Source organism: Cephus cinctus, unplaced genomic scaffold (assembly GCF_000341935.2).
Source record: "Cephus cinctus unplaced genomic scaffold, Ccin1 Ccin1_scaffold0240, whole genome shotgun sequence".
NCBI lineage: Eukaryota > Metazoa > Arthropoda > Insecta > Hymenoptera > Cephidae > Cephus > Cephus cinctus.
The window spans coordinates 979,853-1,001,030 of NW_014332956.1; the positions used below are offsets into that span (position 1 = coordinate 979,853).

Consider the following 21,178-nt stretch of genomic DNA (forward strand, 5'->3'; position numbering starts at 1 on the left):
TAATGCGTGGTTGGATACCTACAACTGACATTTACGGGTTCCTAAACCATCCTCCATTTTGTATATACACCAGCATTTCCATGTATCATGAAAAATTAATCCCACAGATCTAATCCTCCTCGTTAGGCGTTGTACTACCACGCTATTATGACCTGTGTCTGTTTCGTGGCATCTGATAAGGGTTGCGACACAGCGTTCAACCCCAGTATAGGTACTGTCGAATTAGACGTAAATTACCCGTATGAGAAATATTTTAAATATACTTGTTACTGGTCGATGTGTCATTATCAAGTAGATAATTGAACTGAAGTTCTGATTTCTATGGCAGAACCAACTTCGGACGGTTCCATACGTCTCAATAAGACTATGCGGCTAGGAACTCGTAAGCTGAAGTGGATGCGTGGTGGTTGTGCTTGGTCTGAATAGCCGGGTATTAAGGATCGTCTTGTAAGATACGAATCCCGATCATTAATTGAGAATCGTTAATCACCCGCACGTGGATTAATGACGTTCATTTGGGTCAATGAGAAAGATACGACAATTTTTCAGAGTGGTTTCTGCAGGAGCGTGGTCTTAAATTTTTTCCTTTCTTTCCTTTTTTCATCAGTCCGTTCAATAAAAAGCAGTAACGTTAACTTTCGCCCGAACGATGCCGAAGCGTATGCGAAGAGCGAAAGAGAATTCGCACCGGCCAATAAATCATCCAGCGAAAGAGGAAGAGCAGAGGGTAACCTGGTGGCAACATTTGGCAGACCGCAAAGGATGAATCCGTCGGCCTAAAAGGCGATGATCCGTGAAGTAGCACAACCTGCCTTCTACGAGCTGCAAGTTGTTACTATACAATTACTCCGCAGGGGGTTGTTAGCGGTGTAGGGTGTTAAGAAGGGTCCTTGTGTTTATTTGTCATCGGATACTCAATCCATTAAATGGCGCTTGAAATGGAGAGCTACATTTTGTATGATGTAGCAGGAAGACATTGACGACACTCATTATGCAAATAGGGCTTGGGAGATGTGAACCTGATTTTAATACTGGGATAAACGTTACGCGGGGGAATTCTCAGGTAAGTTAAGATCGACTGGTATATATCCTACGCAGGTCGATGATCCGATCTGGTTACGGTTAACATTTTTGAATCAAGGATTCTGAATTTATATACATTTCTATGGAACCTGTAACAGGCAAGACGCTCCTTAACGGCTCCTCCTTAAAATTACGGTTGACCTGTCCAAGATGACATCTAAGTAAACCAAGCCGAGTTAACCTAAAAATCCAGAAAGTCCAGATCCGACGGAATGATTCTGAAAAAAAGAAAAAAAATCAAAAAATTCTTAACAAAGATGAAATTGGGTGAAAAACGTTAAAAATCTGGAAACGAAAAATCTACGATATACAAGGTATTCTAATAAAAATTTACTTCTGGGATGAACCCCAAGAAAATTATCCACCCTAAAACAATCCGATAAACAAATCTTTTCTTTCTCCCTAGGATCATCCCCTGGTCCGACTGTCTAATGTCTCCTCCGACAAAAGTAACAACAATCAAACACGGAACGTTCCCCGTAGCTGTGACTTCACGCAGCGATGAAAACGGAACGGAACGGCATGCTATACAGTACACGGTGTTGCCCGTTCGCACGAGGACTCTCCCTGGTGTGCTGCGCTCTAGAAGAAGGCGTGTAGAAAGACCGCCCACCCTTGTAGCTCCCACTCTCCGTAACCCGGCATCGGTGCACCCTACTCTGCTGGGGCCATGGGCCATGGGCCACGGGCCACAGGACAACCCAACAACATCCAGCACGCGACAACCACGCTACCGTCACCTTATTCGCTTACTCGTTCGTTCGTTCGCTCACTCGCTCGCTGTTCGCTCGTTCGGGATCGGAATCGAGAACGGGGGACCAAATCGAAAGCAAAGTCCGTAACCCTGTGCGAGCCAGCCAGCTCAGTCAGACACACCGTGTCCTTTGCGTGGACCGCATCACACGTCATCCTGACCAAGTCATCTTCGTCGTCACGCGTTGTAACTGAAAAAACTGGGGAACATATTAGATACGCGTAAAGAACTCGAGAAGGGATGATACTGAATTAATATTTTGAAGAAAAAAACATTGTTATATATATACACACACTTTTTAATTTCAACCATCTTCACTACGTGGGAAAGAATTTTCAAGAGGAAGTGTCCGAGAGGTCTGAAGTGTTTTGTGTCAAGGGAGGGATTTTTGTCCAATTACGTTTGTGGCGCGAGATCATTGTGAGCCGGTGAGAAGATAGTTTATCTTCCGGGCTAGTAGTCGTTAATTTTTGAGAATAAGACAGAAGAAGGACTTTTGACACTTGGGGATGGTGACTTGTCCTCGTTGGGTGGAGAATGGTTCTTTGATTGAGTGTAAAGATTGTTCGCGTGTCATACGTACGTGCTCGTACTTTCTGAGAGATATCACAGTGTCGTTATTACGCTTTAATTTGATCCACGCATCGACCTATTGGAATGACAGTTTCGAGTGGCATGATCCTCGAGAAATGAGTACTTTGACAGTCCTATATGAACTGTAAAGAACCCCCGGGACAATTTACATTTTATGAAGAACCGGTCTTCAATTTCGACGCGTAACTTACAAACCGTGTTATTAAGAGAAACCCGCTTGTCTCAGTCTGACAACTCAAAAGTGCCATTAAACATTACCGCGGAGGTAATCACTTCGGATGCTCAGAGTAACTCGTGCGTGCATTACGAACTGAAGATTTACGAAGAGGAAGCCGCCGGATAGTATTTTAAATTATTACAGCATCCGATTCAATATACAGTTTAATACAAGTCGTGACTAATAATTTTCATGAAGATTTTAATAAATCATTGCTAATTTTTAACGAGGCAAAAAAATAATTAATAATCAAATATATCAATACGTAAAAGATGAAAATTAAATAAATTTTACTAAATTATCCAATCGGCACCTATCTTCGCTATTCAAGAATCCGAAGCTTAAGCGTCATAGACTCCGTTACCAGACTGCTGGAAGCCACTTCCGAAGAATACCCCTGTGTCATCCGAATGACGTTTCCCAATTAGAAATCTAACGAGAGCCACGCGACATCGACAGGTATTTATCTTCTTTAAAAGTTACTTGAAAAACATGATTGCCTCTATGGTTATACTTATAGCAGCTGTATCAATTAATTACCCGTATGCTTCCTGTTTAATGAAGATTATTTTTTTCACGTCCACGTACCTATACATGGCAGTCCAGGTGAAATCATGAAATAACCCACTTTACTTGTTTTAAATAATAACCACGACAACCGATGTCACTTCCCGTGCCGATTGATCGTTTTTCGCTTTAACGAATCCCGCCGCCGTAAGCGAAGTCGAATCCTCATGACCTTTCGCGGCGAAACTGGGCGTTGCGCTTTTCGAATATTTTTCTCCGGCTAACACGATGAAATAATCTTGCGCACATGCCACGACGGCGAATCTTTGTTTTTAATGACGTGATAATGGATGTAGCACGAAAATAATATGGCGAACAGTGCAAAGTCGGGTCCCGTGACTGTTCGAGGCGTGGATACTTTTAGAGGGATACGCGATAAATATTAAAGTTCTTATAAAACACAAAGTTCTACCGCGAAGCCAGGCACGCCATCGGTTCATTTAAAATGCAAATTCACTTGGGTGGCGTGAACCGCGGCGGCCCGAATTATTCTAATTACCCCATGGAAGCTTAGCTGCTCATTTGACGCTCAGGCAAAAACCGCAACTCCGTTAATAAACTATTCGCATCATTTCTTGATGCTTCTCCGTATCAACGAGAGCTACGCTTGGAATTCAGCTCCCGTAAGTGAAAACGTCCATTGATCCAAATTTTATAAATTTGATTAATCATTCCCCCACTCGATCAATGTATAACGAAAATATGTATTAAGAAAAATCGCTGAAACACCACTCTACGCAATTGATATGGATTCGAATAGACTACCCAGGCTTATGTGACTCTGGGTACATTGTGTCACACGTAGAATCTGATCATGGACCATATTTAGGCTCCATCATCGGTATAGCGTGTCTCAAGATTTATTTATCCGTAACGAAACAGGGTGTACCAGGTTTCAGTCGCTATTTCCCTTTCATCCTTGTTCCTCCCGATTCGCTGAGCATCACTGGCAAAGAAATGTCCAAAGTAAGATGAAGAAGTAAAAAAGAAAAGAAGCTAAAAAGATGGCAAGGGTAAGGGAGAAAGTAATGAGGCAGGCAGCCAGGTAGGTAGGTAGGGCAGGTAGGTAGAGAGAGACAAGGTTGGCAGGCAGTCAGGCGGGCAATCAGGCAGGCAAGGATTTCAGGTAGGCATCGTGGAGAGTAAAATTAGCGAGAAGCATGGTTTCCGCGGTATGCGTGAACGGGTAAAGTGGTCCGAAGCGGGTGTAGATTATCAGTGTAATGTGTTCACGATCCGCGCAAGATGTCGTGCACATGTAGGTCTAATATATTCAGATTTTTATGGCTGGTGGCGTATCGGAGATACGGCCAACCCTTGGTGGGGTCTTACGTACCACTTAAAGCGCGGTAGCCTAATGAATAAACAAAAACTAGATTTCGCTTCCGAGGCCTACACGTGAAAGCGTGACCTTAGCGTGGTCTAATCAGTGGCTGGTTTCAGAGTGAACTAATTTAGACCATCACTGATCATCTCATGCAGATATACAGTAGTCGCAGCTTCCAAGAAACCCATAGCGGTGTCTAGTGATACCTGATTCAGGGTGGTTAACCGTTCGACGTTGAACTCACTCGTTTCCTCGAAAATGATCGGCGTCCAGTACCTATGCGTCGCGACGCTGCATGCCAATTCTACCCGACCGATGCAGGAAGCGCGTACGTGACGGACTATGTGCCTGGAAAGCGAACAATCAAATCTGCCATAGAGGGCAGTATCAATTTCGTGGGAATTTCTTAAGGCGATGTCGATAGCTTTTAATTTATCTCCATCGAGAAAGAATTCACTGTGCCGTATATCGGCGCGACATACGACCGTCGCGACACCATAGGGGAACACGTGTTCGCAAGAGTAACACCAGCAAAACACGAGGAACGCGAGAAATGCACCGCGCGCTCCCCGTAGCTGCTGTTTGATTTATAATAATCGCTCAATCCTCATTACGGGAATATTTCATTGTGCGAGCGGCGAGGCCATCGCGATCGTACCATCCTCCAGTTAAAAGTACAAGAAAGCCCGGGGGATAAAAAGTATAAACGTGGCCGTGTAACTAACGGGTACCTATGGTGGTTATATAGGTATCGAGGTGGCGGAGTGCTTTTTAGCGAAAGTACTTCGGACTCGCACCTTCGGCAAGTTTCACGTTATTTAATACCGTCAGGCACAGGATCTACCCTTGGGCAACTTCAGAGCGTACGAGCTCTTTGGTGCCCGAAGAAGAAGACTCGTTCTCGGTACCGTTCGTATTGAGAGAGGCCGGGTTTAAGGATCAGTGGGAAGTCAATATATTCAGATAAAATTTACGGTATAACGATCGTGCCATTATCACCCTCAATGGCCACTCGAACTGATGGGATCCGGCAATATAAATTTTAATGGCTTTATCGAAGACATTTCGTCGCCGTCGTCGCTCCTTATAAAAGGGCGAGTCGTTCGATCGGGGAATAATATTTTGACTGGAAACCGCATAATGTGTAATAATTAAATCAGATTAGGCGCTCGCGAGCGTGTAACCACCCTAATGCAGGGGCAGGCATTGGAGTTAGGGTTGATCCGAGTCTATGTTAATACACAGCTATCCAACCTTGTGCAGGTACGGTATACGACGGTGGCGAACGTGTTCGCTAACTCCGCATGAAGTAAGCACGGGTAGACGTTGGTAAGGGTGTAGTTGGTATTACTCGGTTGGGGATGGCGAGTCGAGGCTCGGGGTGCTTTGGTAATCGTGCATTAATTTGCATCACAAAGTACACGCCACCCGCCTCTCTACGCACGCATTCCTACTAGTTTTCTGCCGAGTTCTCAAACCGCGGCCTTCTCCCTTGTTTTCGTCGAGCTCCCCGGTTAACGTCGAGTTCGCCACATTCGCCACAAGGCAGATCCTTATACGATCCGCGCAAACGGTCATAATGCGTAATGGCGTCTGTAAATTTTACCAGATTACCATCGGCATTCGGCATTGGATATATTTCCTAGAGGAATGGTAATTAGCGCGATAAATAGCAATCTCTTGAATACTTATGCTTCTTTTTTTTTTTTTTTTTTTTTTTTTTTTTTTTTTTTTTTTTTTTTTTTTTTTTTTTTTTTTTTTCTTTCTTCTCTTGCCTCCTTACTTCTCTCTACGGCTTCTTCCGTTTCATGATCGGTACTTATTAACGAAGGCGGCTATATTAATATGCTTTTAATTTTGAAGCGGGACTCTCCCGATCGCTCATTAATTTTACCTGTTCTACTAGATCCACTTGATTGGTAATCAGTTTTTAATGCGAAACCTGTCGGTCAACGTGTTTCGCGCTGTCGCGAAATATCACCTGTGCTTGTACTTGTCCAAGGCTCCATCGATTTTTCGAAAATAACCTTTATCCACTGAACGCACAGGATCGTGCCAATGCTTTTGCCGGATTCGTCAAAATGAGAATCACGGTCCGGTATCGTAATATTTAGCCGCGCTTTTGCTTATCGGTTTAGTTGCATATTTAAGGGTTGCCATGTCAAGCGTCAAGCGCTCCCTTTGAATACATTTAAATTCATTACGTTATGGTCACTGCGTTGTAGTATACCCCTGGCTATCCGGCTTGGTTGACCTCGAAAAAAAATTACGCATTAAGTACCACCCCCTTTGACCCCTCTCGCGCCTATCCACTGTCGAAATAAACCGACGCAACGAATTATATATCCTGTGTCATTTTTCTTGTTTCAGAAGGCCTCGCCAATCACGCATCAAGATGCCGCACACAGGTGAGTCCTAGACTGGGGTGGTTCGCTGTTTTAAATAAAATTACAAAATTCAAAAAATTTTCTCCTAATTCTTATATCTTTCATGAGATATACTTATTTAACGTGTACATTTTTTATTGTCAATTTTCCACAAATTTTTATTTATAGACAACGCCAATCGTCTTTTATTTTTATGGGGTCTTGTATACCCCACACTGTACAATCTCTGGGCACTTGCTGTTAGGCTTGCGGGACAGAGCGCGAGTAGGTGAAAATAAATGGGAAGAAGGGCGTTTTCGGTGTTCAACGGCGAACCGGTTCGTGCCGTTGTATTTTCACGCGTTTTGATACTTTTTTTTTTTATCAAGAAATATTTCTTACCCACGCGTTAACCATTATGAAAGTCTCCTTAATTTTTGACTCGGTGGATTTGTCAAGGAAATTAAATAAATAACGTAGTCCTATCATAGATTCGATCTCGGTGTGAGGTCAGCTACCGTCGGCAAGATCAGAGAGGTACAACCGGTAGTAAAAATTAAATCTGTCCTCCGCTCGCTACTCCCTCTGCAGTCCCGTAGTTTTAAGTTTCGACTAAATTACAATTCAGAAGGCATTTTGACAGTAATTAACGAAGAATTTTATACGGCGGATCGGGTTAAGATCTATGAACGTGTAATTAAATGCTTTTAATTATATCCGACTCGTTCATTGTCCGTGTAAGACATCGGTTGCTCGAGGATCGTTACGGGCTACTGATTTCGTTATCGTGTTATCGCTATTTCCAAATTTCGTAATTCGTGTCAGACTGTTATCCGCTTCCTCGCCGATGGACCACACAGGCTGTTTCGTGATTCATTGAATTACACGGGAGGTAAGGGGTCGTCGAGGCTCACGAGAATAATTACACGCCAGGGAAACATAAATGGTCGATAGCGACGCGCGTACGATTGACCGCGATTCAAAAATGAAGGGACTTGGTAAACGGTAGGTAGTCGTATAACGTGTTATAGCCGTATTAAGCTACATCAATGAGGGACGTTAACAATTTCTTTTTTTTTCGTTCATTTACTTTTAACGAAGAACAGAAGACGTAGAATTTAACGAGGGATCATTTTTTACCCGTATGTCATCCACGGATATACGAAATGACGCAACCTTGACGATTCGCATGTAACGTCCTGAAATAAATTTTAAAATCCTGCCTACACTTTCTCAAATCCGATATCCCGTTTCTACGTAAGAGCCATGTAGTAAATAGTTGACACTTCGAATTTTATGTTATACGTATCTCAATGGTAATTACCATTAGCTGCTAATTACCTAAAAACATTTTGATAAGCCGATGGCAGGAAGAATCTAAAATAGAAAATAAATGTCGTCGAGTAGCTGTCAATTTAAAACACTTAGTACGTAGCTACGATATAGCCCGTACGTTCGTGCCTGATTACTACATCAAAATGTCTACTGCTACGGCCGAGTGTTACGCTGAAAGGTGCAGACTCCGTTTTCTTCTTGCTTTGAATTTATCCAGGCAAAATCTCGCCCATATAACATTGCGTGATGTCAGTCCTTCGACGTGTGTATCTATACACTCAAAAAAATCTGTTAACCCTAGATGGATCGTTATGGAGGCAGGCAGGTGTGTGCTGTGCTTTGAACATAAATGGCAAACGCGATAGCAATCACGGCCCCTCGTATCAGTTCGCTAATTCTAAGCTAACCATTATTATCCACAGCATCCTATACAGGCCTGTTTATAGTTTATAGTTTGATGGCGTTATGGTGTTATGCGTGTAGATACCAATACCGGGTGTACGATACTAAACGCAATAACCCTTTAGCCATTAGAGAATTTAATGAGCCAACAGCCACCCTTCTAATCGGTTACGAGCCACGTTAGCGTAGCGTTAACGGAACGCCGTGCGATGGCATCCAAAAGTTCCTTGTGGATGTTGACGGGTGACGTCACAGTCGTCAGTCATCCGAGAGGAAGAGAAAGGGGGTGATGAAATTTCGGAAGAAAATTAATTTTTCGTACACGTCACGAGATCGTTGCTCTTGACGTAATCTTGCTGGGATTTTTTTTTTTTTTTTTTTTTTTTTTTTTTTTTTTTTTTTTTTTTTTTTTTTTTTTTTTTTTTTTAATTTCTCCAAACGACCACGACATCACGAGCATTGCAAACGAGCTGGTATCTACCTATGTTACTATCGCGATTATGACTCCGGTAACGCGTTTCTCATTATTTCAAGATCCACCGCAGATTCGTATGTAGATAGGAGCCGCCTCCTGCTTCGTTTTTGCCGTAATAATAATTTACCCCTGTCGGGGTCCATCCGTCGTTCTCCGGCGTGGTTGGTTTACGCGTAGCTACGTAATTTCGCGCGGCGAGTATCCCTCGGGGCAACAGGGAGTCAACCCCTTTTTATCGTAATAACGCCGAAATTGTGAACTCGCTGGGAGTTTGTAAGAAATAAATCGCCTGAGTAAAGACGCCTTAAGGCTGATTTTCATTTGGCAGGTAAGGAGCCTAGTGTGTCGAATGATAGCCAATCTTAAATTCCACGGTAACGTAACAAGCTGAGAATTAGTAGGATTCTAGGAAGAAAAAAGAAAAAGGGAAATAATCTGCCCGAAAATATTTAGTCCGTAGTCTTTTTTTTTTTAAATTCTTACGCGTCCCTCCCAGTGACAACCGTCCCCGTAACCCGTCTCAATTCCAATGTCAAATACTCAAAAGAATTCTCAGCGTTTAACCCCGGCCATTATTTCGGCTGGATTCGCCAATTCGTGTAATTGAGTTAATGACATAATTAGACGCGGATAATAATTAGGAATCGTCCGTCGATCCGACCATCTCAGTTACTACGTGAAGGCGCGTGGTTTCAATTTATATAGGAGCTGCGCGCTTTTATGTTTTTAAACGCTGCGGAGTTCCTGCGACTCGGCTTGCCAATCCTGACTGGATTGAGTCGTGTTGCTCATTACGGGCAGCACTTTTCTCTTTGATTGCTCTCGTTTCACGGGGTTATTTATTGAGACCTTGTCGAAACGTAAGTGACGTGCTTTCTGTGGCAGAGAATTCAGATTTATATATCTATATACAAATATACGATAAATAATACCTGCATTCATTTCCAACAGAATTTATTATATAGGAGAATTACTGCACTCGGGTACATAAAGAAAACGAATAGGCCATTTTTTTTACTAATTTCTTTTTTTTCATTCCTCATGCTACTGGATGAACCGCGTTGAAATTATAGCAGAGGATACTCGACTATGTGATTATTTGATTTAATATAGTCATCATTCAATATACTCCTGAAGGAAGATGTATATATATATAACTGTCTACAGTTGCGGCTGATGACTTATGGCTACGGATAGACGGATCGTCGAAAGGTGCAAATAGGAAGAGAATATTTAGGTCGTAACCAAATGCTGTGTGGCTATTTACCATTACGAGTGAAACATCTGCTTCCAAGTAATGGAACATTAATCACTGGCAATGGTTCGTGAAAGGAGAAACGAGCGATAACCGTATAAGAAGCATCAAAAACGTCCTTCGAAAATTTGACTTGAGATAATGTAACCGGTAGCACGTAAAAGGCCCGTGATAATAGACGATTACGTAATTGGTTTAATATACGGTCGGTGGTCGATTAATTAACTGGAAATTTTAATTTTATATAATATTGAAAAATTTGCCCAAGTAACAGGAAAGGTGAAAAAAAGATGAATGACGCTAACGTTACTAAAAAAATATTTTTTATACAATTATTTGATATTTCGATTTTGTTTTTTTTTTTTTTTTGGTATCACGATACGGCATGTGGAAGATTTTTTGAATAGTTTTTTTGAATTTCGTTACGCAATTGGCATACTTTACATGTTGAATAATTATTCCTAAATCGATTTCTACACGTGGACTGACTAGTGTGCTTGACGTTACCTCGTTCCGACGGTGCAGGTGATACCGATGGAATTAGACACGTAAATGAACCGGAAATCTCTGGGTTCGTGCATTGCTGAAAATCGGGTCAGGCTGTATCTGAATTTATATCTTAATTACGTATCATCATTGGAATCTCTTAGCAAACACCTAGGAACACGGTAAGGGATAGGGCAGTCATTAATATAATACGAGTGGGTAGTCGAAAAGAAAAATAAAAGTCTTGAAAAGTTACGATAACGAGAATTCGTGTGAGGGATAACGATTGAGAGCATTAAGGCTCATTACTTTACGAGTTTCGAACAACGTGAGAGATTGACGATGAGATATTCAAAGGAGTATCGATAGGACAATCGAATCTGGTAACAATTTATACAGACCCCATTGGCATTAATAACCCTAGAAACCGTCCCAGGGAATATTTCTTCCTAGAGAAAAAGTAGCGTGAAAAAGTATCTCCGTATTACAATCTCGTTTAAAAATCAAATTCTCAAAGAGCGTTATACCCATCCCGCTAAATCGTTACCGATTTGACCAGATTTAAGTATCGCGCATTAATCTTCGCTCGAGATTATATCTTAATTGTAATCGACTGCCACTGTGCCGTGCTTGATAGCCCGTGTCGTTAATTAGGCAATTACACGTACACAAAGTTAATACCTACTACGACACTCAAAATTCCACAGACAGTCAATACCAGCTTGTTTTGCCAATTTCCAATTTCTTTATATAACAGTTATTCATGCTTACTATAATTATACGTATAATTACAATTATCCATGTGGTCTCTATAAAATTATAACTCTACCTGAGAGACATAAAAAAAAAATTAATATCCATGGATAAATATTGCCCAGTCTTGTAATACAGTTTTAACCAGTAACCCAGTATGTACCAATTAAGCCTTGTCCCTAGTCCGGTACCTTTGACATTAGCGTCTAATAGATTCAAGCAGGTGAAAACTTAAGCCCGGTACCTACACCGTCGGAGCCATACACGTGCACAGAAAAGTTTGGCTCGTAAAAATTGAACGGCGGTGCATTTCGCAGGAAGCAATTTTGGTCTAGGGATTCGTACGTGAGCTCCTCTCTGGCTTCTAAAATAATTACAGATCTTCGAAGTGGGGAGACACGCGAGCCCAAGATCTTTTCGGGGTTCCTACCGAGCGATGTCATTAGAGTCGAAACCGCCTGTGAAAACACCTGCCCACCCCTAACGTCATCCCTGGGCTATTAGCGGATTTCTTCCTTCGGGAAGCTTTCCGCAGGGCAACTTTGTATCCCTGGCACGCATCGTGCCGCTCCCGCTTCATCGTGCAGTCTTTACACGCATTTATACAGACGGTTCTCAGGGCACTGAGAATCATGGGACCGCGCTACTTTTATATCCCGGTATACAAGTACCAGGACGTAGAAAGAAGCCAATCGTATTAGCGAGCTGATCGGCTGATAAAATCAAGCTTGCTCATTTCTTTCGAGAGGATAACTCGTGGCTTCTAGTATTTTCACTACTATATCTATATACGTAATATCACATTAAACTAGCTACCATCGGACGCTACACGTCCACGTGAAAAATCATGTAACGAGCATATATGACAATTGTTACAGGTCAAGCCGGCGTTAATCAACTGGGTGGTGTATTCGTTAATGGCCGACCTCTGCCTGATTGCGTCAGACAGAGAATCGTACAACTGGCTCTGGTCGGTGTGAGACCCTGTGACATTTCTCGACAGCTCCTCGTCTCGCACGGCTGCGTCTCGAAGATACTGACACGATTTTATGAGACCGGAAGTATCAGGCCTGGTAGCATCGGTGGCAGCAAGACTAAGGTAAAGAGGTACTTTACTTAGTATAGGATATATATGCGTGTAAAGGAAGATACGGTTTTGTCAGTTTGAATTACGTAATATAATACAGACGTAATACATACAGAGATAAAAGTCGAGAGAATAAACGAAGGTGGCGATGCGATTAGCCTATACGCATGCTAATAATTTATAGTACCGATATAATCTACATATTTAGTCAGTGACTATCTTCGTCCCGTCCTCGAACGGCTGACACTCGGACCAGGGTTCCTCCGCACCATAACGAAGCTGGATCGACGAGTTTTGTTTTTATCCTTTAGAGATTTTCAAGCGGCGTTAACGAACTCTTCCCTGTAGATACCGTAATGAGGGAATCCGTTCGAATGGAACGCACGGCTCTTTTTACGCCAACCCCAGGAATCGTGTCCTTATTACATAGCCAATTACACTCACGAGGGCAAATCTTACTCCTGGACGGCAAGTTCGATGCCCCACGGGCTTAAATCCTTTATGCTTCTTCATTACGTTAATAATACAAAGTTTCGATAGTTTGAAGAAGCCCAAGGAATCTGCAACTTTGAATGCGTATATCTTCATTGCTGATGTGATTTTAAGTAAGGCTCGCACGTTGGCTACTTTAGCAATTACCCAAACGCCTTGCAGCGGACATTTGCATAACTTCGTGGCTCTGCACGGTTTCTTGCTGGTTGGTTAGCGTCGCCGCCCCTCGGGAATCCTGGGTATTAAATTAATAAACGTTACGCTACTTTGGGTAATCGACTTGGTCTGTACTATACGAGACTACCTGTCTATTCCGGTTTGTTTACTAGGGTCCATTACAAGAGTCGCTCATGCAGCCAGTGACGATACGTATATGCGTAGGTGATTTTTTGTTCCCTGTATCACGTTTCCTTCTTTTGCTTTTGCATCGTATCGGAGAAACGTTACTGTCCGTATGCGTACGGTGCTGCCATTAAAATTCGATTCTACGTGAATTAGAGGTACTACCTCTGTCGTTAGTTTACCGTGGCGAATCTTATATACAGCAGATACGTGCGCGGGGCGTTCTCCTTTTACGGGATAATTTTTAATCACTCGGGACGGCAAACTCGCGCGAGTAATGCCAGCCTCGTTGCTGGAGTCAGGACTTAAAGGTATTGACTGTACTATACCACACGCGTGCAATGTTACGTATGATGCTACTAATGACAATATAATTATACGGTACGTCCGAGAGTTTCTTACCGCGGCTCGTATACGTCGCCTTTCTTGCGTTCGAACTTAATGAATTTATTTTAATAACGCGTTCCCATCAAAATGGCGGATCCCGTGCGTTTGAGAATGAGGAAACTCGCTTGACTCTGCATACGGGATATGCACACAACGAGACGTTAACGCAATCTCATTGGACTCCCTGAGCATTCGTGATAAGAAAATCTTCTCCTGCGTATATACACTTCGAACTTTTCCGCCCCTCGATTATTTATTTTTCAATGATCTAACATGCCCGCGGTACGTGTCTGCCTTGGGATCAACTAATTAAAAAGGTTTTAAAAAGATCTAAGATTAGATTAGGACTTGGCGCTCGCAGCGACTTTACTGGCTGCTTTCGAAATTAAAAGTTACACCGATAATTAGGTAATAGCGAGAAGACCAACCCTTTAATTGCCTGGCAGGATTAACTCGCTGATCGTTCTCGAAGCGGGCGTCGTATTAAAAAAAAAAAAAAATTTCTTTTCTTTTTCCACATTTTTCCATTATAAAACACCGACTTTTCCTGCCGAGTCATCAAAGGTGAGTGTGACCTGTCAAAACAGTAAATCGCCACTCTCGAGGTCAGCCTGTCATTAAAGAAAGTTCTTCTAGAAATCTAGAGGATGCCATCTCCTCGTTCTTCGAAACTCGTCAAGTCATAGGGCGTGTGTTCTCAAAGGCACACATTTCAGACCTCTTCGCCCAAGGATACGGAGCATTCAAAATCGTCGTGCTTTCGTCGCTCTAATTTTCCGTTCGAAAACTGACCCGATCATTCTTACCAGCGTTATTTCATCTTCCGACACCATAAATGGATTCTCTTCGTTCCAACACTCGCTTACCTCCCGCAAGCCTGTAGAATTCGTTTCTACGGGTGGCTGAAAGTCTTTATTTTACTGCAGTACCAAGCGAACGTATAGGATATACTCTTAGGGACGTAGGTTGGTACGCGTGTCAAAAAATACGATCAAAAGTGACGTCGACTGGCTGACTGTGAGCACCTCGTTAAAGTGACTTCCCGATAGCCCGTATAAAAGTAACCATTAATTATATCACGCGGCCAATCGTAATCGAAGTGGTTCGCGTAATTGTGATTAGGAAGTTTCGCCACGTGTGGCATTTACATACAGATATATATATATATAAGTTCAACTGAGTAAAATTGAGCGTACAACAATTTCACAATTGATTCGCACATTAGTAGCGGATTTATCAATGATCTACACGTGTTTCCTACTGTATCCGACTGAGAATTGTCAAAACAACGTCCCGCAGTTTCATCATTATCTCCGCGCGTGCATTCCGCGACATGCAGCCTATAATGAGATAGCGGCACGACACTGAAAATTATCTCATGAAAAATGCACGTCTCGACGCCACTGTAATAAAGCGTCGCTGCGTTTTCAAGCAATCTCTCCCTACGAGCTTCCCAATAGGACGTCCTGTAAGTACGGTTTATGAAATCTTAAGTAAAAATTTACTTCTACGTCCTATTTGCTCCACTTTGGTACAATACTTTTAAAGACTATTGATTATCACGGCACGGAGACTATTCGCTTTTCCCACGTTTCAAAGTCACCCGTCGCATATTTCCTGGTTATCTGGCAATTAGGATCTACGTCCCTTGGCGGCGGAGTGTTTAAACGGTCGCTGGTAGTCGGTGTATTTACTTTTTCAATGCATGATTTAGCGTCACGTCGTTCGTTCGCGCTAGAAAATGCAAACAAGTTCTGGTAAACAGTAAAAGTTTGCATTATTGTAGTCCGTTCGATAGTAGATATCGATTAGTATATATATATATATATTCCAATCGAAACTGACTGTGTATACTAATGCTAAATTATATTTATCGAATATCGATTATTCTTCGAAGACAAACATATACGATATATAATATATATGAATATGTATACGTATAATTCATCCATATGTGGATGAGTGCCTCGTGTTTCGGGCAAGTAAAGCGAATTTGAGTTAGTAGTTAAAAAAAAAAAGGTGCCACTCGTATCTAGTTCCCTATCGTCAGTTACCACGCTACCGATGACACTCAAAAGATAATTACGGAGTTGGTCAACCTGTTCGGCAGTTCGGGTTATCTAACGTTTAGCGCCAGATGTCCGTTTGTCCCACCGGCCAATTTCCTGACCCATGGCTACACACGCTCGCGTACTGCCACGCTGACACACTGGCCCTTGTTTTATTTTTTTTAACGTAACTCCACACGTGTGTACGGGACACGAGAGGGACCAGTATTAGGACAGACAAGGCTGCGCGTAATTGTCGCCACGACGGAAGTGTCAGATTAGAATCTGAGATGCTCCCAAGTGCACGCAATGTCTAACCCTCTACAACTATTAGGTACCTCGCGACCCTTGGGCGAAATACTAAGCGTAGGGTTGTCAGTGGTACTCGAACGGTACTTCGGATAGATCCCGCGATCTTTGTTACAAAAAATTGGTATACCGGATGATCATACCGATTTTTGTCTTTTTAATATTATATTATATTTTTTTACGGAAAAACGCCTATTTCGATATTTCAAAAAATATCTATAGTTATAGTTAGAAATTTTTTTTAATAGGCACTGAGGAGATGAAAATCGGTAGCTAATCCTTGGCTAATATTTATTCATATAGTATATATATATATATATAGCTTGTCGTCTATGACCCTTACTCATACCTCTCTCTTATAATCGCTATAAGATTGTAAATAAATATATAATTGCTATTGTCAATAGCCTATGTTATATATGATTATTCATATGTAACGTAATAATGGGTCGAAATATTCTTCCGGTTGACATCCCCGTAGAAATCTCAGGATCCCCTGGTGGCAATCGGTGCTACTCGTGGAGATCTCCGATCTTTAAATCTGTCCGAAGGAATAACATTTCCATTGACTTAACATAAAATTATTCGGTGCATTAACATTAATTAGCAATTCAAATTTGAGGAATTGAGAGCCTCTGCTTGCCGGGCAAGCAGATGACGCTCCTAAGCCCTGGCTAAACTGAAATAAAGTACTGAACCTTTGCTATCTGATTGTTCACCACTTCACCTGTGGACGGCATGTGTATTTTGTCGTGCGACCCACCGACCGACAGAGCATCGCGCTAACTTTTGTATCTTTGCGAACACAAAGGGTTTGGCTTCGATCAACGATATCAAGGATCCGTTGAACGCGACGGATTCTCGAGTTCACCGAGCATTTCCCTTGCACGCGGTGTACCGTAATTGCTAGATTCGTGTGTTCATTTTTTTTTCAACGGAAGTGACGTGCCGTTAGTAAGTCCTGCGGACGTGCAGTACACTCTAGATAATACGATGATCAATGGTCATTGAATATGGAATTGGACTAGAGCGACGTTATCGTAGGTTAAGATCGTACCCTTGGCTGTCAATATTTGAAATATCGCGAAGACAACTGTTCGTACGGATAATGGCATCGTTAGATCCAAATTTTCATTAACGTAATTTCTCATCGGTGGATATTTTGATTTTACGTTTTAGAATAACCCGCGAGCTTTGCTGTTGCAGCAAGTAGCTACGCCGACGGTCGTTAAGAAGATTCTACGTATGAAGCAGGAGCAGCCCACCATGTTCGCTTGGGAAATACGGGAGCAGCTTGCACGGCAGGGAGCTTGCGATCCGCAGAGTTTGCCGTCGGTATCGTCGGTCAACAGGATTCTTAGGGGGGGTGGATTACATACGGAGCACCCTGCTATCGAGGGTAGTACTTCGAGCAGTTATCAGGGGCAGATACCTACCAACGTGGGAACCAGAGGTAAATTGGAAAAATATTTTTACAAAAAAAAAATCACTTCAGTCTTCCTTCTTATACGTATAGGTATAATTGTGGTTGATCAAATAATTTTTTATACACCTGTCCCCAATAAAATCTATTTTTAGTATTTTTATTATCTATCAAAAAAGTTAGCGTATCCCGGCTCAAGATTGACTCGTCAGCGATCGCTGAACGCGGCACGCGAAGCGGTCGAATCGAAAAAAATGTAAATGATTTCTCGAAGCTTGGCGTGATCCACCCAATTTGACTGAGCAATAATTCTGCTGAACGAAAGTGCTTCTCGTTGCCGGATCACGTCTAATTTGCATGTAGCGTTTATTGTCGGACGTTTGACTGACTTTTAATATCGTTTTGTAAGATCTATGCTTCGCTCAGGTTGATTTTACATTATGCTTCTGCTTTCTTTTTTGTTTTCCCGTACAGATGCCTTGATGAGAACGGATTATCAATTATTCTATCCAGGAGCTTTGGGACCCTTGCATATTTCGACAACTTCCGGTGGCACGAGTGCGCCAACTTGGAATCCGAGTTTTTACTCATCTTTGTATCAAGCGACGACTTTGCACTTGCATCACGGAATGCAGTCATTCACGTAAGTGCATAATCGACATTCTATCGAGGGAGCAGAGCTAATTGTCTACTAATTATCGTATTAACACGTCAGGATCAAGGACGAGGAAAAGTTTTATCGCGATGAAGTGTTTACGTCGGGAGATAAGTCCTTGGCTGGTTATTAAATTAATAAATTAAAAAATTATTCCTTTCAGATCTTTGGATGCCGAACGTCTTTCCGCGCAACAAGGGAGTCAAAATCAAGTCGACCTCAAGTCAAGTTCCAGTTCAATGGCCGGAAGTGACGATTCACTGGATAAGAGCGATCTGGACGAGAACACCGAATCCCAAGGAAATTATAAGTCTTTTCAAAACTCACCGATTATCCTGGAATTGGGGCAGAAAATCGGTAGCGATCGGAGCGCTTTCGTCAGGCATGGGACGCCGAACTGCGCAGGGAATTTTGAAAATTCACGGCAGAGCCCATCGAGCGTGGAGGGTACTGCGAGTCAGAATTCTGTATCACAGAGAATTCTTGAAGCTGGAAGCGATCGGAACTTGACGAACGAGCCAGGACAAGATAATGGGCAGGCACAGCCTCAGAGGAAAAGAAATCCTTACTCCATAGAGGAGCTCCTTAAAAAGGACGAAAATAAACGGGCCGCAAAGAGGCCAAGATTGGCGAACACTGGCGTGGTACAACCCTGCGGCATTATTCTGAACAAAGAGACCTAAGAAATCTGTGTGTTACGATTGATCGTATTGTCGCTCAGAGTTGCGATCGTCGATAGCGTTGTAAATTGTCTTTAGGATAACGATAATTTAACTTTTAGCTAATTAAATTATTTTAAAAATCAATATCCGCGTGAAAGATACTCAGAGCCATTCAGTCCACGCTATTGTCATAATATTCTCTTGCAAAGTGCAACGGACGGTGCAACAAGTGGAAAAGAGAAATTTGAATGAGCAATCAACCAAATCGCGTGGATGGAATTCGCGATTCAATTACGACAGTCTGCACGATAGAATCGTTGTGCGCAAAAGTCGAAGAATTCGCGACGGATGTAAAGAAGAAGCACTGGCAAACGGAATGCCGACGTAATAAAGCCATAAACGCTTCCGAAGAGTTTCATAGGCGGGCCATCGTGTACGTGTAATGACGTGAAACGGAAGAGAGAGAGAAAAATGAGAATGAAGGAAGACGAGTTAGCCGCTTGTCGCAAAGGCAAATCCAAGTACGGACGGCTGACGGGATAGTCTCGTGCATTTACAACGTTGTAAACGTTTTTATCCCTTTTCTCATCCCAAACTAATTAATGCACTATAAACACTCGCGATTTAATAGCGACGCCGGTTGAGCTCAGGCTATATTCGTCGTACCTATTTAAATGCCGGGGTTTCGCGGGAATACGAACGTTACGCATGGAATAAAAGATACCGATAAAAGTCCTCGTTTCCGTAAGCTAAACGAACTCATTAAACAGATAGAAGGTCGAATTCATTAGCCACTGAAATTACATTATCCTCGGTACTCGCTTTTCTTTTTTTTTTTTTTTTTTTTTTTTTTTTTTTTTTCCCCCCTTCTACCGGCCTCTCGTTCTTCCGTGCTGCGGCACCGCGACGCAGCCATTCTGCTCGCTGGAGACCGCGAGGCATCCAGCTCTAATGAAGCAATCTTCTTATCGGATTCCTATGCCGCTGTAGAAATGGGTTAAGTGCATCTTTATTACTCCTTCGCGAGTTTTGCTGGCTGTATCAGTTCGGAATTTCGCCGCTAGGCGGCGGCACTCTAGAGAAATAACGTGCAGATGTACAGTCAGTGGAAAACTTAATGAAACGGTGTCTTTTACTCAGGCGTAAATCTTGTATTCCGGGTCTTTCTTAGATTCGTTGTAAAATGTGTTATACAAGATGGACAGTTCTAGTTGGTAGCTTGACGTCTACGTTGAAAGGTATTTATTGTAGGATTAAGCACTATGAAGTGCAGGAGGTGACAATTCTGTGTTTTCTTTGGCGAATGAACTTGGTGACTTACGTATTTTTTATTCTGCAGAAGCTGAGTATTCGTTTACTGCTCACTAATAATGTTCTTTTACCAATGGTAATTGTGGCTTTACGTTACCATGCTATAAATTTATGGCTGCTGCGGGAACCTTGTGTGAATTTATCACTAAGCGCGGAATTATCTTTACATTGCTGGGAACATATGGAAAATTGTATACTCCTTTACGGCAGGCTCGAGTTCCATGACTATTTTAAGACGATAACGTCATTCGGATGATTCCCATGTTGAGTAACTTGGAGAAAAATTGATAAATGGAAAATTTCGATGGTACAATTCTTCGAGTATTCTTGATGCTGATCGCCAAAAGCGCAGAACTTGTTACTTATGCTAATAATTTCAATAGAATAGTCCTGTACTACAAGCATTGTCACAATGTGAAGTTTTCGTGGGCCATTAAAGTCATTGGCACTGATTATCACCAAATGTTAAATTAATTATACGATACGGTTGCTTTTGCGAGTGCATATAGGTGAATTTGGCGCGTATCTTTGTGTCAATGACTTTTTTGACTTACGTTTACCTTAGCTGACAGCCATTCGAGTAGATAAGTATAAAATAACTGATAATCAAATTGTACTGTATCATATCATTAAATATACTAGTCAAAATGTTACGTGTGCATTTGTTACACGTTAGAGTACGAATTCTTTGACCGTCCATCCTTTTAATGAAAAAGTCATGTACCGAGATATATTGAAGTTGCAAATTTGCAATTTGAGCTATTTTTCTTTGCAGAAATCTAAGAAACTGTAAGAAAAAAAAAACTTTTTCTGTACAACATTTCCATAAAACTAATTAGCTGCATTTC

The 21,178-nt window shown here is 42.1% G+C and overlaps 1 protein-coding gene and 1 long non-coding RNA gene across 3 annotated transcripts; both read left to right on the forward strand.

Annotated features, from left to right (window-relative positions):
- Positions 1-814: 814 nt before the first annotated feature.
- LOC107265870 (paired box pox-neuro protein) lies at positions 815-19,999 on the forward strand. 2 transcript variants are annotated; one of them, XM_015735746.2, is made up of 8 exons: positions 815-1,063; positions 1,182-1,397; positions 1,490-3,107; positions 6,913-6,950; positions 12,493-12,713; positions 17,459-17,732; positions 18,177-18,345; positions 18,521-19,999. In XM_015735746.2, exons 4-8 carry the CDS (start codon positions 6,938-6,940, stop codon positions 19,038-19,040), a joined length of 1,197 nt encoding a protein of 398 aa, XP_015591232.1. In that variant the 5' UTR covers positions 815-1,063; positions 1,182-1,397; positions 1,490-3,107; positions 6,913-6,937; the 3' UTR covers positions 19,041-19,999. The 2 variants fall into 2 exon arrangements, with proteins under 2 accessions (XP_015591232.1, XP_015591233.1); XM_015735747.2 differs by having other exon boundaries at positions 816-1,063; positions 17,486-17,732; positions 18,521-19,998.
- A 63-nt stretch (positions 20,000-20,062) lies between these two features.
- On the forward strand, positions 20,063-20,983 carry LOC107265872. The gene is made up of 2 exons (XR_001537315.1): positions 20,063-20,257; positions 20,359-20,983. It is a non-coding gene; the product is annotated as an uncharacterized LOC107265872 (long non-coding RNA).
- Positions 20,984-21,178: the final 195 nt, after the last annotated feature.